At 50.7% G+C, this 17,380-nt stretch overlaps 1 protein-coding gene across 1 annotated transcript; it reads left to right on the forward strand.

The window, feature by feature from the left end:
- Positions 1-249: 249 nt before the first annotated feature.
- Positions 250-15,689, forward strand: CSUI_006429 (dead deah box helicase domain-containing protein). The gene is made up of 17 exons (XM_068066589.1): positions 250-371; positions 616-2,296; positions 3,603-3,845; positions 4,963-5,049; positions 5,871-6,004; positions 6,763-6,887; positions 7,806-7,849; positions 8,627-8,771; positions 9,992-10,052; positions 11,068-11,150; positions 11,807-11,880; positions 12,735-12,795; positions 13,167-13,247; positions 13,556-13,733; positions 14,284-14,428; positions 15,109-15,212; positions 15,586-15,689. The coding sequence occupies exons 2-13, from the start codon at positions 1,229-1,231 to the stop codon at positions 13,226-13,228; spliced, it is 2,187 nt and encodes a 728-aa protein (XP_067921430.1). The 5' UTR covers positions 250-371; positions 616-1,228; the 3' UTR covers positions 13,229-13,247; positions 13,556-13,733; positions 14,284-14,428; positions 15,109-15,212; positions 15,586-15,689.
- The last annotated feature ends 1,691 nt before the right edge of the window (positions 15,690-17,380 follow it).

Consider the following 17,380-nt stretch of genomic DNA (forward strand, 5'->3'; position numbering starts at 1 on the left):
TCATGAACAGACTGGATCGACTTGACTTAAGTTCTTGCGGCAACCTTTCAGTCTCCGTCTCAGCATTGGGGTGCTTCAGGTCGACAACAGAAGCAGCGACTGTTTCAGTCAGGAAAGCCAACAGCGACGCGCACAGCACTCTTTGACACGCAGTGTTTTTACAAAACTGAACGACGAACGAATAGGCATCTCGCAGTGCTGGTACTGAAGTTATTATTCTGGAAGCAAAAGCCGACGGACCCCGTGTGGCCTACCAAATCGCATGCGAGGTTTGTGGACAGTTACGGTGACACACCATTCAACTCTTACGCATCTTGTCTTCTTTGGTTCATCGCAACTACAAGGAACCCTTGCCCAAGCATCCCTATTTGGTAAGAAAATAGCCGGAGCGTATGTTCAGCCCAGTAGTGCTCACGATGAGTAACGACTTGGAAAACTCGTAGGATGGTCCTCAGATGTCGATTCTCACGCCTCGAGGAGACGTCTCCCTAGATGCAGGGGTACCTCTCTGTCGTGGCAGTTTGAGAACTGGGTCACACGAACCGAGAGCGCTAAACATTTTGCTACCCGGACTGCATCCCGGCTCTCCCGCTTGTCTTGTTTTCCTTTCTTTAGTCGGTGTCCTCTCCGTACTCTCAGCTGGGCAGTTTTGACCGGTGAAGACAACGGTGAGGAAGCTGGCCACGACGCAGCAGACAGCTCCTTCCTTCCTCCGAGCCCTCCAGGGATGCCCTCGCCGGAGCCTCGCAGTTCATACAGGACGGTGGGAGAGTGAAGGAAGTTTCACTCACTCGGATACAGAAAGATCAGAAGTAAGAAGAACCACACGACACGCACATTACTTCAACGGAGATACTAAACGCTGCAGTCCTATCCCACCGTTATCCTTCATGAAAACCTGCAAAATCGACGGCTGGAAGTACTATGAAATCTTCGTTCATTCTCAAGGAAGGCGCTCTCCTTACTCAACAGACACGAACTACCCATGTGTAAGTACATATTTTCTTACGCGTGAAGTTACACTGAAGCGTCCCTCTGCCAGGTCTCAATGGATGATGGAGCTTAACCGGAAGGAGCCATCTAAAGGACGCCTCTACCCTTAATGGATTTTTTTGTTTAGTGGTCCCCAGTTATATAATTCTCTAAGTCTGTCTCTCCGACTTCTCTTTGTCTTTATCCAGCTTTTGCATGAGAGACTTGTGAGGGTCGCATTGCCCCCTCTATCACCATGGCACCATCCAGACTTGGACGTCTCCCTCCAGTCATCCCTTCTCTTTTACCTCCTTTGGGGCTTCGTTCTCGTGGAGAGGTAAAGAGAAGGTGGGAGTCTGGAAGAGTGTTCCTGAGACGGATCTTTCATGCGGCAAGAAGACAGGTAGCAAGTTCTGAAGCTTCCACAAGCGACTTGCCTGTTCATCCGTCTCTGCAGACGTGTTTTTCCGAGGAATTTCCTCAAAGCCGTTCTTCGTATCACCCTCACCGTCACCACACAATACCAAGATGTCTTTTTCTTTCGGCGCCTCTACCATCGATTGTCTCTTCGTGTTCTTTCGTGATCGATACAAGATGCAACTATGTTGGTACCTCTGCTTTTTCCTCCCTCTCATCCTGTGCTAATTCGTCCTTGCAGTACATCCAGTGCGCTTCCCTTCACCAGGATGCGTACCACAATGATAGAAAAGATCAACCTTCTTCGGCAATGTTCTCCGCGCGTTTGTCTTTTCATAGTGAAGTCTCATCTTCTTGTCCCATCTATCGCTTCCAGTCTGTACAAAGCCATGCATCGTCTGCTTCTTCGTCCTCTCCTTCTTCTCCCTGTTCGGCTTCTTCGTTTTCCTTTCACGAACCACGACAATCGTATCATCGTATCGGTGCTGCTCAGGTTGGAGCTCCCTTTAGTTCTCTTCTTCTCTCTCTATGTTCTCCTCGGACTCCGAAATTGTCTTCTTCTACGCCGTCTTGTCTTCTATATAGTTATATCTCTGACTTAGGTTTTTCTTCTGCTTCTTCGATCCCTCAGTTGGGGCAGCTCACTCCTACCCACCCTAGTAGCAAAGGAGAAAAAGAAGAGAGTCATGCGACGGTGTCGCCGAATCAGAGACATAAGAATGCAGAGGGACAGGGGCATGGCGAAGGTGGAGGAGAAGGAGGGGAGAATAAGAGGGAGACGAGGAGAAAGCTAAGGTTTCATGAGCTATTACGCTTAGGCTACATTTCCGACGGAACTTACAGAGCTGTCAGGTCTCTCCTGGGATATAACGAACTAACAGAAGAACAGACGTTTCTACTACCACAAGTAAGATAAAGAAAGGGACGGGACGTTTCATTTCTAGGTTAACTTTTGCTTTTTATCTCACTTCTCTTCAATCCTTTTCATAGAGCCAGCAGCATGCAATGCCATGGAGGTACGTCAGTAGGACTGGATAGGCCTTAGACCACGAAAGAGTGAAATCAGAAGCACAGGCGATGCTTTCATTCGCTCTTCGTCGCGATGGTCGCTCTCTGGGTTACGATCCAATGACTGCGAGGCAGACAGTCGCACACAGGCCATGTGTAGTAAGTAACGTTGATGGCGGGAGGCGAGAGAGAAAGCTGTTCATCTCTTTCTTCCGAGTGAAGACCTCCCGAAGAGCCAGCGACGAAAGATCATGACACCAGACTAACTCAAGACGGCAAGTTGCCAAGAACAATCACACCCGCAATTAGTTACAGGTTCATACTTTAGTCGTGCTATTGTACTGGCTACCATGTGGTTGTACCGACAGAATACCTAGGCATTGAGAATCATGCCACGTAGAACACACAGTGGAGATGGAGGTTTCCTGTATCTTTCTTGTTCTGCTGAACAGCTCTATTCTATCTAAATGCCTATCAGGGCACAGTCCGATGGTGAAGAGCTGTGTTCTGTGTGTTAGTGTGTAAAGACATATCCAACATGACGCAGGAGGTGAACAGCTAAGCTCTGACTCGCGCGTTTTTTCTAACAGATTCTCGAGTGCTTTCGCCCTCGCACATTTGTTTGTCGGAAGCTCTTCGGCTGTATAGATTGAACTCTAGTGTGTAGATACACCACAGCATGGTAGAATGAACTGCTCCTGCCTTGCCTTTCTCCTCGTGCAAGTACCTGACAAAACAATGACTGCTCCTGTTTCTCTCCTTCGACTCCATCTACCAACACGTGCCTTTCCTTGACCCATACGAGTGATATTCTACCATACCCCTTCACAAGCAAAACCCCGTATATAAACTCCCATGAGTTTATGAGCATGTCTTTTCCCGTATAAAGCCGTTCCTCCCGATTACCTGTCATCGTGTACCTTCCTTCGTGTTTTTCTCTCAGGCCACAGGCCTGGGTCAAAAACTGTGAAGAGACCTCCTCGTAGACATCTATTCACGTTGGTCCGCTGATGCATATCTCACTACATATAGTACACCTATACACCGAAATGCTGTGTATTTGCCGGCTAGTTGTTACGATCACTCTCTGCTGTTATTCTTTAACGTAGTCTCAATGGGCTTCCCTACGCGTCTATCTACTGTAGGGAATGTATGTACACTCCGTGTCACATTAGTACTATTTATTCAATGTCTCTCTTCTTCAGATCCTTCCTCCTACTAGCCTTCCTCCCCAGAACTCCTCATCCTCTACTTCTCAAGATCTTCCTCACCATCTGCTACCATCCCCACGCATTACTCAGCCAAGCCGTGATTGTCTCGTCCAAGCGAGGACAGGTACTGGAAAGACTTTATGTTTTCTCCTGTGTGTCATCGAGCGACTACTTCTTCATCCCCCGAGTGGAGTTGGGGGTCTCGTCATTGCCCCTACTCGAGAGCTAGCCAATCAAGTAAGAAGAGAGGAGAGGAAAGCTTTCGAAAAAAAACAGAGCTCTCTCGGTTGATTTGACTCGACAACCACACCTCACCAAAAGCCATGTCGGTTGTCCTTTCTAGAACCAGAGTGCATGCGGCATTAACGTCATAGAAGCCATAGACCCCCAGTGAAACCATTTCCAAGTACCTCTATGCTCCACGTTAACAAAATATAGGGTGGACGGTTTGATAGGCACGCAATGCAATATACGTCCTTTCTTGAGTTCAGTTTTCTCGGTCCCCTCTCCGTCTTTTACATGAGAACGAAGAACGGCTTCAGCCGGGCTATTTCGTGGTTGCCTGTCATCAGGCTTTCTCCCTCTGTATCTTGTTGAATATCTGAGCTCGTATCTCGGTTGTAAGCACGCAGTGCTCTTCTTCATCTCTCCCCATATGCTTCATCTTTCAGGTTTCACGTTGATCTTAGTTATAAGAAGTGTGATAGCGTAGAAGCGCCCTTCGTGATTGTGTGTCATTCTCTCTTCCACCAGAACGGCACACCTCATGATCTGCAGATTTTTTGTATATCTGGGTCAGTCATTCATTCTGCAGCCATACTACGGTGCATGCAGTCTATGAATGAACAGAACGGAGCAGCAGGATCTCAACAGTACTAGGTGCAATGCGTCGTGATAGCGACGCGTCGTTGTGTGTTTCTCATGTCTCCAACACATGCAGTCCTCGTCTGCCTACAGTGCTTAAACAAGTAGCAGCCGTATCGCGGAGGTAGGGGGGTGGAGAAGACCTCTGCTCTCCGTTCTGCTCCTCCTGTCATGATCTGTCAACATCACAGGCTTTACTGAGAGTATCAAGAAAAGAGGGAGAGACACCTCAGCACAGTACGGAGCCATGGCTGAGTTGACAAATTGCTAAGTTATCAACATCCTATGGCTAAGATGACACCAGACAAGGCACATTGAGATGATGACTTCTCTTGTACGAACAATAGCTTAATCATCGGGGCGACGAATGACTCTCTCTGTGTCTATTGAGTTTCTTCGTCTTCCCCTGCCGGGCTCTGAACGGCACACTGCTCTCATTGTCGGGGTGGATCATTTTCTTTTCGGAGCACACCACCTATGGTGTCTTCAGATTCTTCGAGAAGCAGAACAGCTGACCACCTTCGTCCCGGTTGAGGCAGCTGCGCTTGTCGGAGGGAATTCTCGGAAGGCGGACGAAGTACGTAGAGGGGCGGGCGGGAGGTTGTACTTGTACAAGTGTCTGTATTTCTCTCTGGTTGGGAAGTCGGGTTGGTCTTCTTGCCTAGCCATGTTCTTAGTCAGAGCGCGTTTTGAGTGGCTCAGCTCTATCTAAGCATGCTTGCGATGGCTGGTCGGGAAACAGAGCTTGTGTGCTAACACCCCGGACTTGTTTTCACTAACTGTCCTCTCTTTTCTGATCTCTGCCTTTAGTTTTCCACCACGCGCTCACAACAGGAACGACAGGGAGTGGGTGACAGTGGTTCAAGGGATCAGCGAGTCCCTGCCGTCTTTTCGCCAGTGTCTCCTGCTTCTCGACAAGGTGCTTTTCCGCAGTGTTCGATGTATGAATGGATAGAAGGATCCACGTAGCTAATTATAGTGAACAAGGGCAAAGACACACGATAGGCAGAGGGTAGCAAAAGCCGAGATAGAGCGATAGCTACCTAGAGTATCCCCCGGGGACGCCGCCCTAAACTCTTTCGCCGGCGAAGTATGTGCAAAGAAGGCATGGTAGTCATCACTTGCTTTGTCTGCGTACTCCTGGATTTGATGTCCTCTGTACTTCCATATCGGTGTCGGTCATGTGAAGTTCAAAGGCGGGGGAGAGAAGGATGAAGCAGTTAGCCCCCGTGCTTCCCCTCACCAAGGAGTCTCTGTCCGAGCATCACGTAGGCTCGCACAATCTACGGGAGGGAATTGGGAAGCGTGGCTAGCTTAGGTGGAGTTGATTCCGCCTGTGTACCTATTTGCATGAGATTGACGTTGGATTTTCTTTTTTCGAACTCTCTTGTACTGCAGCTTCTTTTGAAACGAAAGAGACCACAGATTCTTATCTGTACACCTGGGCGCCTCTTGGATCATCTAGAAAGTACATTTACATTCTCGGTTCTCCTTGAAAACTTGCAAGTTCTTGTGCTTGATGAAGCTGACAGGTAAAGTGAGACGATTCGTTCGCCCAGCCGTTTTTCCTGGTCTTTGAAGAAAGACGTTTAGCCGTCTTTGTTGGATGTGATTCCTACCGAACTGACTAGTTCGTTCATTCTCTACGGTTTCAGTTCAGCCCTGTGGTCTTACGAGTCCAGCTCTTCATGCGTGCCTAGATGATTTCCCAGCGTCGCGCTCCCATCCTTTCTGAAGCTGCTCGCCTCGTATTCAGTCACGTACGACATTATGCGTCGGTACTGTCAGAAAAGAGCATATCGACTCAAACGCTCAAAGCATGCGAGACTGACTGTTTGCTTATAAACTTCGGTCACAAAGGGGCAGTAGGCTACCAGGCTAACTCTTCCAGCCCTGGAACGTCTTTTGTTTCTTCTTATTTAGCCCGAAGGATCAATCGTCGTATCTTCTTCGGGTGGTGGCCCGCCCTATCACCCGAAGAAAGAATGACGATCCGATCCCGCCGTGAACCAAGTGTTTTTCTTTACGCTTCTCCAGATTTCGTGGGAGGGGTGGCATGTGTTTTCGTTAGGGCGAGACCGCACAATCACAGTAGTCTTGCGTGATTCCCAGCTAGGTGTCAAGGTTCCTTTTTCACGGCGTTGATGGAGAGGGTTGAGAGCTAATAGAGGTCTGAAGTCTCCTGGAGTCGCCTTCTTTTACTTCTTCTTTTGCATCAAACAGTCTCTCACTCCTTCTAAAAGAGAGATTTTTCTCGTCGTGGGCGGCCCCCCATGTGGTTGCTGTTCAGACTGATGGAGCTTGGGCACTTAGAAGAGCTGAAGCAAATCATTTCTTATTTACCTCGGAATAACGCCAGGGGAACTAGCCGGCAGTCTCTTCTCTTCTCTGCGACGGTCACCGATAAGGTCAAAGGTAAGCGGGAGGGGACTTGTAGAAGTAAGTGACTCAGAGCGGTATTCGTCTCTAAGTTTCTCTCAACGGAAAGGTAAACCACACCGTACAACTCTAAGAAGAGAAGGGAATAACACTTCTTTGTCCATCTGTGCAATAGGACCGACACGCCGACTAATGGCTCAGATCCAGTTGATGTGCTTGGAGGCGTTCACGGGGGGAAAGGCAGGGGGGGTCGTCTTTTTCAACAGTCTTGCGTCCCCGCCCCCCCCGCACCTGTTGGGCTTCTCTGTGACAGTGGAAAGCGAAAGCGTACCCCTGATTTACCGGAGGCAAATACGCACTCCAGAATTGTACGTATATATATATATATATTTATAGGACTATCTGGACACCTTTTTGCGGAGAATATGTACGTAAAAGAAGACCTCTCAACTGCGTTCTAGAAGCGGGAGAGGGAAGGCTCGCTCATGAGAATGCCCACGATGCTTCATGTTGTTCGGATGGGAAGATCATGGTTCATTTTTTTCCGTAAGCCTGATGTCAGTACAAATGGTGTCCCACGTTTCCTCTCAGGCCTGTTGTTCCTTCTCTTCTCATACGTCCGCACCGCGATATTCTCCATAGTTAACTATATATTTGTGCGTATGTATCTGTATATATACATATGTATTTGCGTAGACATGTGCTTGGGAGGGAGAGAAGCAAGGTCAGTTGACTGTGGAGGATAGCGACTTCATGAAGGATGACAGTGGATCCTGAAGACTTTCCTGGCTTTTCCTCCGCCTTTCTTCCATGCCACGCGCCCACTATACATGCCACCCAAGCCTGGCGCATCTCTCAGATGTACCTCTTCTCGTGTCTCCGGAACCCGCCTCCAAATATTCTTTCTTCACCGTGTCTGCGTTTGCACGTCTCTGTCGTGCGGACGACCAACAGAGCTCTCATGGCGCCTCTTCAGCAAACCGGATTACCGCTTTATTGTAAGTCTCGCCACAGCGCTACGGTTCCTGTTAGTGAGGGAGGGGGAGGGACAGGCTGAAGGGCACCCCCACGTACTTGTGTGCTGTCGCCCTCGTGGTCTTCACTTCTGTTCTGTAGGGAGCTCTTTTTGTATGAGGCGAAGTTTTCTGCTTTGACCATTATGATAGAGTAGGCTTGCTTGAGTAGACATCACCAAGGTAAGGGCCGAGAGGGGGTAGTCCTCGCAGTAGTGGTGCACCATTACAAGGGAAGAGGGGCGGGGAGGGTCTTAGTGATATTCAGGAGAATTTGTCTTGGTCTTTCGCTCAGCTCTGCCTTTGTGGCATGGGCGGAGCTTGCGGCGGTGTCGTCGTGGGTGTATTCAAGCTCTTTTAGCCGTTCTGTCGATAGTCCGTTCCCACCCTGTTTAGAGAAGAATAGAGCGGGGGATCTCTGTCTGGACTGGAGTGAAGGACCCTAGGCGCATGCACAAATCTGTCTATCTATCTGTAGTCTATCTGTTTAACTATATGAAAGAGACTACCCTGAGGAAGTACGCGCGTGTCCTTCGGCTCGTCGGGCGTGCTAAACAAGCAGCTACCGTGCGCAGCAGTGGCCCGTCTCTCGGAAACAATGTGTTTATTGTTCTACTTCCGCAACTCGGTAGACGTCTGTCGACGTCCCTTCGTATGCGTATCCATTCAGCCAAGTGCGAGCAGATACATAAGGGAAAGGCACACAGCTTGAGTGGTAGGACAGGGGCAGACGAGGACGATTGTGTGTGTTTGTTCCTTCAGAACTGTATCGGAACGAATGAGCAGCCGACGCATGAACGCGTCGAGCAGAATGTGGTGGTGGTCCCTGCGACTCAGACGGCGACAGCTCTCTACAATCTGTTAAGAGAAGAATTTGACAGACACCCATACAACTATAAAATCATAGGCAAGTCAGAGGCTCAGAAACGTGGACTAGGTAGAGGGACGCCCCTCTAGAAGCATGGCCGACCCAAAGAATAACAGCATTACTGTGCTGCCATACACAATGAAGTATTGTTCTACGCATAGCCCTGGAGGTAGATTCCAGAGCGTAGGCTACACTGAATCTTCAGGTGAGTGAAGATAGGTTAGGCACTAGGCATCGCTGGAAGAATAGTGATTGCTCGTGAACTGTGATGACGGGAAGCGAGGAGAAACAAAGGAGAGAGACGACTAGCTCTACTGTTCTCGTTTGCAGGAAGGGTGTGACAGCGGTACTGGCAGTAATGAGCTAGACCTCATCACCGTTCTCAGTAGAGCCGTGATACTAGTAGAAACAATGCCGGTAGTTCCAGTTGATATTCAGTAGCATATTCTATCTCATATGCTTGCAACGAAAAACAGACCGTCGTTGTTTCCGTCTGACTTCCTTTCTTAAGCTCCGGGAGCCGTGGTGATAAAGACTAGAGAACAATTCTTACGTCCTAGCTGTTCCCCCGATGCAACATTGAGGGTTTCAGACGCACTCACAGGGACACATCTCATTTCAGATTACCCTGTCACCCTCGTTTTCTTCAACTAGTCGTGCGGCGAGTGCAACTCAGTTATGTGGTCGTTGTGGTTCCCCTCTTTCGATCTACTACGGTGGCTACGATCCAGAGCAAGAGCGAGGAGTATGACTAGAAGACGCACAGGTAGTTGGCTAGTTACCTAACTAGTTGTCATTTGCCACACATAGTCATCAATAGTTCATAGGTCGGACGCGAGCGAATATGAAGTCCTCTGGTTCATATCGACTACAGAGGACGAAAAGTAATGGTAAATACTAAGACTTTCATCTCCACTAGGAGCGTACTGCACACTGCTCATCCAGATGGTGGTGCTGAGGTGAGGTCTGATTCATAGCAAGAACGCCAGGCACGTCGCCGATGACTATCCTCAATGCCTCTGGTGACTTCGTCGGTCGTGTAGGTAGCTCCGGATACGTAGTCAGGACAGGTAAATGGTTTGCAATCAGCTTTACGCATGAGAGTACAAATGCGTTTGTGTGATTGGCGTATCTTTTGTATCCCGCTTCAGCACCTTGGTACGTGATACCGTAGGTTTTCCACAACTCTCTTTTCTCGGATGCCTCGCCAAACCAGTCTTGATGTGTGTTTCCTTTGTATCCCTTTCAACTCACAACAGTTTTCTTCCCAACTGCTCGCTTGACGGCCTTCTTTGCTGCCTTGTTTCGTGAGCAGCTCCGGTAAGAAACTCTCTGTCTTCCTCCCTCAGTCCGCTATCACTCACTCCATCAGTCCGGTCTCTCCCCTTTCTCCCACCCGTCTTCCTTACCGAGAGTGGCGCTTTATCTTTCCTGCTCCCTTTTCTTCTTGGTTTTCCCGCTCTCTTTTTCTCCCCGCCCAGAGTTACTCTCCACGTCTTCTCCTTGTTGTTCTGTGTTGGTCAGTCAAGAAACGATGCGCAGGGGCTGCGCTTCGGATAGGGAGCCCTATTCCACCATCCTAGATAAGAAAAGGAAGAGGGTCTCTCAGCGTGTGGATGCGTTCAGGAGTGATGAGGAATACTGGTCTTGCCGTTCAGCCGGGTCAAGCACCTTCTTGAGTGTGTTAACATCTAGGGTTTAAGCATACAGCGGCGGCTTCCGCTGCATCTCATTTTCAAATAATGTTATTCTCGAAACTAGGGTATTCCCACAGCTGTCGTTAAGAATCTTGCGAGTGACCCGAATATCCTTCTCTCTTCGGCTTCGTCGTTTTTGAGTGTCTGTCTCTCTGCCTTCATCTCTATCGTTGCAGCAGACGCTGTAAGATGGAGACTCACTTCAAATACAGGAGGAGGGGCCAGCCATCTGTTGCTACCTCTGCTCCTGTAGCCTTCATGCAGAAATGCTTGCTTCTTCTTTTCGCTGTTTGCACGAGAAAAACGAAACAATTGTCGTTGTCACGTGTCGTAACTGGTGATAAGGAGCTACCGGTACCGGATCAAGTTTGCGTTACCTTATCGTTCTTCGCTTCGTATGGCGGGGACTTCCACTTGGTGGCTGAAGGAGAGGACAGAGATCTGGGAAGCGGAACCAAAGGTCGCGTGTAGTTTCGCTGGCGTGGAAGGTTTCACACTCGTAGTCCGTGCGTATCGAATCCCCGATGTCTCTGTTACCATGACTCCTATGCTGAGCAGTCTTTACAGCTAGGGGCTGCTCTGGTTGACTGTCATTAGGCGTTTTGTTTCTGCTCTTTATTGTTGGAATTGTGCGACAGTATCGGAGTGTATGAGATTCACCGAAGGCGGGAGAGTTCCGCGAGAGCAACAACCGCCATGCGCTTTAGTACTGATCGAGCAGGTGAGGAGAAGGAGGTGACGCTGCGCATGTGTTTACTACTAATACAAGAACATCTGCTTCCGCCTGTACGCAAGTTTGTTCTCCCCCGCTTTCAGAGGGTTGTCCTGCATTCGGTGACCTGCCATCGAGCAGCGGGGTGTTTGATGTCTCCGTTGTCTATTATCTAATGCGTAGCTTGACTGTTTTGAAATCGCCTCACCGCTTTGGTTCCTGTTACTGCATTTCTGGAGACAGGCCACTATCACTGCAGTTCGCGCCGTTCTGACTGTCATATACCAGGAACGGTGGGCGTCGCTCGCCATCTCTTTACTTGGGGGTGGACCAAGGCGCTGCGGACCTTCTTGAGGTGATAGTAACGGCAGGATTCTACTCGTAGGTTCATATCTCACGTTAAGGATCGTTTTCACACATCGGGGAACTTGCGAACAGACGGACAAAGTAGCCACAGCATATTACCGTGCCACCTCCCCCGTACATTGTACAGAGCGACTACAGGGCTTGATTCCTCTTCGACTGTGACCGCAGGAACTCACTCAGTCGCTTTTCGCTTTCTCCTTATGCTCTGTTCACGGAAGAGAGGGGACGGCCTGGCCCCTTGTGCCCGTATATTTGGGCCTAGCTGCTTACTTAACATGCCCTGTCTTCTTATACATGAGATGCAGGTGTTTTGTTTTCTTCGGACGTCTCGGCTAGAGGCGTGGACTATCCTGATGTCTCTCTTGTCATCCAGGTAGTGAAGAAGAATGATTTGAAGAACCTTTCCTTGGTTAGACGACTCCGCCTCATCAGAAAACATAGAAAGAAACAAGAATCAGCTTCACTTGTTTCGGCGTTGTTTGTGCGCCGTTGTGGAGGCTGCTACGGTTCCCTCCCAACACTTCGTTTCTAAAAACGGCAGCTACACTACACTATTCAGATTAGTATGATGTTTTCACAGAAGCTGGCTGGCTGAGTAAGAGAGAGAACTAGCAGCCTCTATCAGTAGTAATAGTAGAGGTATTCTGGTGTAGTCATCCATAACGCCACAACCGAGTACAGGGATAGGTGCGCACGGGTTCGTCTTGTCTTTTTGAGTCGTCGTGTCGGTGTCAATCAACGTAGCCTAAAATTTTCCGGGTAATCCTTGCGATGTAGCCTACCGTCTACCATCGTACACTGTAGTGTGTAGAGTCGGGCGACCCACTCCAGCAGGTGACGGAGGAATGAGCCAGCGGTTCTCCTGGGATACACCAAGTCAGTGGGACACTGAAGTCTCTGATGAGGCTGAGATGTATATACGGTCAGCCGTGTGACGAGTCTGGGTGTTTACGCAAACACTCCAGGAAAGCGGGGATGGACGACGGTACTACCGTGTTCGAGGCTAGCAGTGTAAGACTCGTGTAGTAGTAGGAAGCTACCCGTTTGCTCAGTTGACTATACAAAGTCGCCACATGCGACGGCTGTGATGGCGACTCATCGGCAAGTCTTGCTGCGTTTTGTGCTTTACTGGATGGAGGTGTTTCTCTTGACTGGAGTGTAGTTTGGATGTACATGGGAAGTGTCACCGTCACACGTACTGCTTCTTGTACTGTGTGTTGACATCAGGTATGCGCACCTTTAACACGTGAACTGTATATACATCGCATCGGACGCACCGGCCGGATCGGTGAGTACCAGGGTTCTGTTTCATCAGTTCTTTTCTCGCCCTCATTCTATAGCTGTGTGATCTTTACTAATTGTGGTTGTGACTATGAGCTGATTCGCTTGGCGAAGCTCCTTGAAGGCTCTCCTTGATACCTGAGTCTCTACATCCAATATGAAGGAAATGTCGCCGTCCGACACTGGCCTGCAGGGTATACGGTAGGAGCTCAGCGGGGGGACCCCCCCGTTGGACCCGCGCATGCTACTTAATACGGTGTATCTTTTATTTTGAAACGGCAGTGCGTACGAAGCTGGACGCCGGAGGAAGGCCGGCTCCGTAATTCCATGAATGATACCTCTGCAGTTTGTTGTCATATATGTTGGCGGTTGTGTCAGGCAAGGAAGGCCGTGCGATTCTTTTACTCAACAATGCGGAAACGTCGTTCTTGGAGGTATAGTTGACAGCTGCTGCCTTGTGTGATCCATCCCGAGGCCTCTAGCGTACTCTAGAGATCTCTTTGTTAGGGATCAGGCGTCTCGGGAGCCGGAGTGCCATGCATGCTCTTTTTGAGTTGAAGCCTGTGACCGGAAGACAAGGACGGGCCGTGCACCACGCATTGAGTCTTGAAGAGCCATTGGGAGACGCAAGAGTCTCCTTGTCGTTTGCGTCTGACCGTTTCGGCTAGCCTGTTTGTGATCATAAATGCTTCTGTTTGCCTCGAGTCATATGGCTTACGCCAAACAGATGAGGTACACAGCTGTATGTGTCGAAGTGTCCTCTACAGCGAGAACCTACATGGCTTCCTGTGTGTGTTCTTGTCCTTTTGTCAACCTTCACTCGCTGAAACTGTGGGAGTGCAGTCGGTTAACGACCTACCGCTCCAACACAGGGAAGACTCTGCTTTGCTGGAGCGTCCTGCAGCAGTTCAAGCGGCATTCAGGAGTTGGGAGACAAATGCTCAGGTGAGTCGTGTCGAGTTGGCAGCCTCACTCGAGGTGTAACAGAAACAGCTTACATAGCTGCGGCGTGCTTTCAGTACGTTTGAACTGGGGCTCTCAACAAGGGGCTTCTCCACAGTGCGCTTTCTCCCGTGACAACACGGCAATGTTGACTGTGGCATCAGCAGAACCGCGCTGTCCTCCCGGCGTGTGATCGCAACTCACCGCGTATCGCGGCCTCTTGCCACCAAGAGAAGAATGTGAAGCGGGAGAGGCCTCGAATTGTCCGAAGTGAAAGAGGCGTCAGGATTACCAGAATGCTGTCACTGCTAGGCTGGACCTAGCACATGGTGCTAGCACTAGAAACGCCGGGGTTCTGAAGGAAGAAGACGCTGATTGCGGAGTGTTGCAGCAGCACTTCTCGTATGTCAGATGTAGCAGGGCTTTGCTCGAGCCCTCGTAAACGCTTCCAGAGTAGTGTTCTCCTTTCAGTTCAGCTTACATTTTGTCATTCCGCATGACTCTTCACCTTCAAATAACTAGCCTCGGAGTGCTGCGGTGCGGTTATATGTAGCTTCAGTATGCTGCAATGGCGGCCTACGCGTCTCTCCTGAACCACTACAAATCTGGGAGGTCGCGGCTACGCATCGGTGACGATGGTGCAATCATTCAAGTAGCCTTCGATATTTGCTCCTCATGTGGCCTTTCCGCTCAGCCAGGTACGAAAGACAGCATCTTCAACACTCATGGTTTCGTGCGGATTTTGTGACAGTAGCGTGTGCCCCGTGGATTCCTCGGCTCTACACAAGAAATGGAGTGTTTCTTATGCCTCGAGACCCTGGAGCGGTATGTACAATGACTGGTTACATAGCTTGCATCGCTCTCCTCGAAGGTGCCTTCGCTCAATAAGAGGTCCTTCAGTGACACCCGGTTCTCTGTTATGTTAGCTGGGGCGGCGGCTGTCGTGCTGCTCTGACTCACTCTGTCATTCGGTTTTGAAGTAGCTCCACTCTGTTCGAAGCGTGGGCGGGTGAGCAGGCAGAGCAGCACGCATTCCCCCTCCTGTTCAAGGCACGGACAGGTTTTTCAACGGAAGTATCCGCATCATGCTTGTGCAGAAACAGAAGGCCTCTTCGTTCTGAAAGTAGAGCATCGTGCAAGTGGCTTTGGCTTTTCTGCATCAGGCCTTGCGCTGAGTTTCTTTGCCAGGATGGACGCGCCACTACAGATGACGCAGACCGGGAGCTTACTGCCAATTGTAGACGGGGCATGAAGGATTCTGGTCCAGAAACCGGGTGGTGGTACTCTGGTTTTGCCGGGCCCGGAGGAGTCTGTGGAAAAATGTCATGGATCTGGAGGTGCCTGTTGCATTTTCGGCCCATAACTTTTATGTGTGCAGCGATCTCCAGGAAACTGGCAGCGCTTCTTCATTTGGAGAATCACCCGAAGATGCGGGTTCGTCCGCGCTCAGATACCTGCCCAGCCTGCCTCCCTGTCACGTAGCCAGCACGGGATGCGGCCAGTTCGCAGTTGGCACACTGTTCGCGGTACATCTGGACGGCCTCAGCTTTTCTGAGACGAGCTAGAGTGTAGTGCCGCTCAGTTACAACAGGTAGCTGCGACCCAGGAAGTACGAACAGTGTGGATACATACCGTAAGTTGTGGAGGCCAATGTAGACTATCTGTCAGAAGCCAGGATAGGTGGCCCGAGAAACTACGCGCGTGTGTGATAATCCGAGAGCCGCAATGTCAGAACGGCAGCAGGTAGTCGCACACGCCCCTCGCACAAGCTGTGCTTTTTTGTCGGCAAGTTGTTATACTGAAGCCGCCGCGTCACTATCTCCGATGGTTTTTCGTGTGCAATTCTTCCTCTCAGGTGCAAGATGATCTTGATGACATCAATTACTTGCCCGAATTCGCCGACTGACTCTCGGCAATGTCAGCGTGTGCACGGTCCACTGGCCGGCAGCTTCTACTCCGACACGTGTGGGCTCGTGTCCATTGTACTGTGTGTGCACGTTTTGCTCGGCGGTTTACAGGGGTCGCGAGAGCCGGCGGCAAGTTTCTTGACTAAGGACGCAGCCAGCAGGGCTCTGCAAAAGAAAAGGAGCCAGCAGGGCTCCTTTTCTTTTGTTTGCACGTTGAAGTGACGCTTGGTCGGGGTGTTGCAGCGCTGTTTCTGGCCACTTCTAACAAAGAAAGGAAGAACCGCGCTACAAACGGAATTGCGCTTGATCAGATCTAGGTTTTTCTTTCGAGTCCGACAACCTCTCCCACAACTAAGACATCACCTGGCTAGCTACACGCGCGGCAGCCGCCGTCAATGCACTTGCAGGGACTCCCGGCTCCTTACAAAAGGGGTTCTGCCTGATTGGTTCTACAGCCAATACTTGCAGCCACGGCGCCCAGCAGGAAATACCATTGGCGGCATTCGCAAGCTGTCACACGGGACGGCGGGGACCTCCTTTGTTGTTGTATGTCACCGTCTGCAGGTGCACACAACGCAGCAAGACTGCAGGACTCCCCACTGGCAAGAACAGCTGGCATAGCTCCACGGTGTGTGCCTGTGATGTCGCATGCCCATTACCTTGCAGCAGACGATGCATACTATTTTGCAAGAAAGGCCGAATAGTGACGACTACGGCCTACTGCCTGTGGCAGCACACTTCCCGGTTGCCGACAGAAACGTTTTCAGCCGCCCGGTGGGGGGTCCACCAAACGGGTCGAATACCAGCGGGGGCGTCTACACACCCCTGCAGCCGCTTGGCGGCCGACAGCTCGGCGATCTGGAGCTGCGCCATGTGTTTACAGCTCGCACCAGACGCAAGCACAGCGCTACAAGAAAGGGGTGTTATCCTGTCACCCGGTTCTGGCGCCTGTTGCTTCGGCGGACCAGTGGCGGGGCCCTGCCCTTCTCTGCATTGCCGTTATCGTCCACAAACAACAGCTGGTGTTACCTTCGTACTCGAAGTGTACGCGGCTTACTCCGCTATATGAGACCCCGCTGCCTTGCGGCAAACACAGTCGGAAAATCCCCGCGCCGGCACACCCACACGATGAGGCCCGCCTCGCTGGTGACGTCTCCCAAGGAATACGGCGCCACCACTAGAGCAGGTGTCTTCTACTGCAGCTTCCGCATGTAGTCTCATGAGAGAACCTGCCAGCCAACTTACGCAGCGTCCTGCTCGTTTCAGGGCTGCCCGTGTTCGCTGTCTTCTTGGTGCGGCGTCACCGGCCCACTGGTCAGACCGCGGCGCGTCGCCCCCATCTCTGTGTCCAGTAGCCACTCCGGCCGGTCAAGCGCAGCTTTTGCAACACACTAAGTCGTGGGAGAAATGTTACGCAACTTTGTCTCGAAACGTGACGCGAAGCTATTCGTGTAGCAAGCCGATAGCGCCGGTTTGATCTTCGTGAATCAGGGGAGCGTGGCGGCGTTCGCAAAAACGGGAAATCCGATCAGGACGCGGCAAGTGTGAGCAGCGCGACTCTGGTGGTTCGCATAATGTGTCACGAGGAGAAGTGTTCAGGCTGCGGAAAAAGAACTTGGTACGTCGCACTCGCTTGTGTCGCCCGCGAAAACGTCTGAGCGGGGACACTACATAGGCGTCCTGCGGTGTAGTGTTTTCTCTTGCAGCGCACGGTACTGATACATGTGTGCGTCATTTGATCCG

This window comes from Cystoisospora suis (genome assembly GCF_002600585.1).
Source record: "Cystoisospora suis strain Wien I chromosome Unknown contig_3259, whole genome shotgun sequence".
Classification (NCBI taxonomy): Eukaryota; Apicomplexa; class Conoidasida; order Eucoccidiorida; family Sarcocystidae; genus Cystoisospora; species Cystoisospora suis.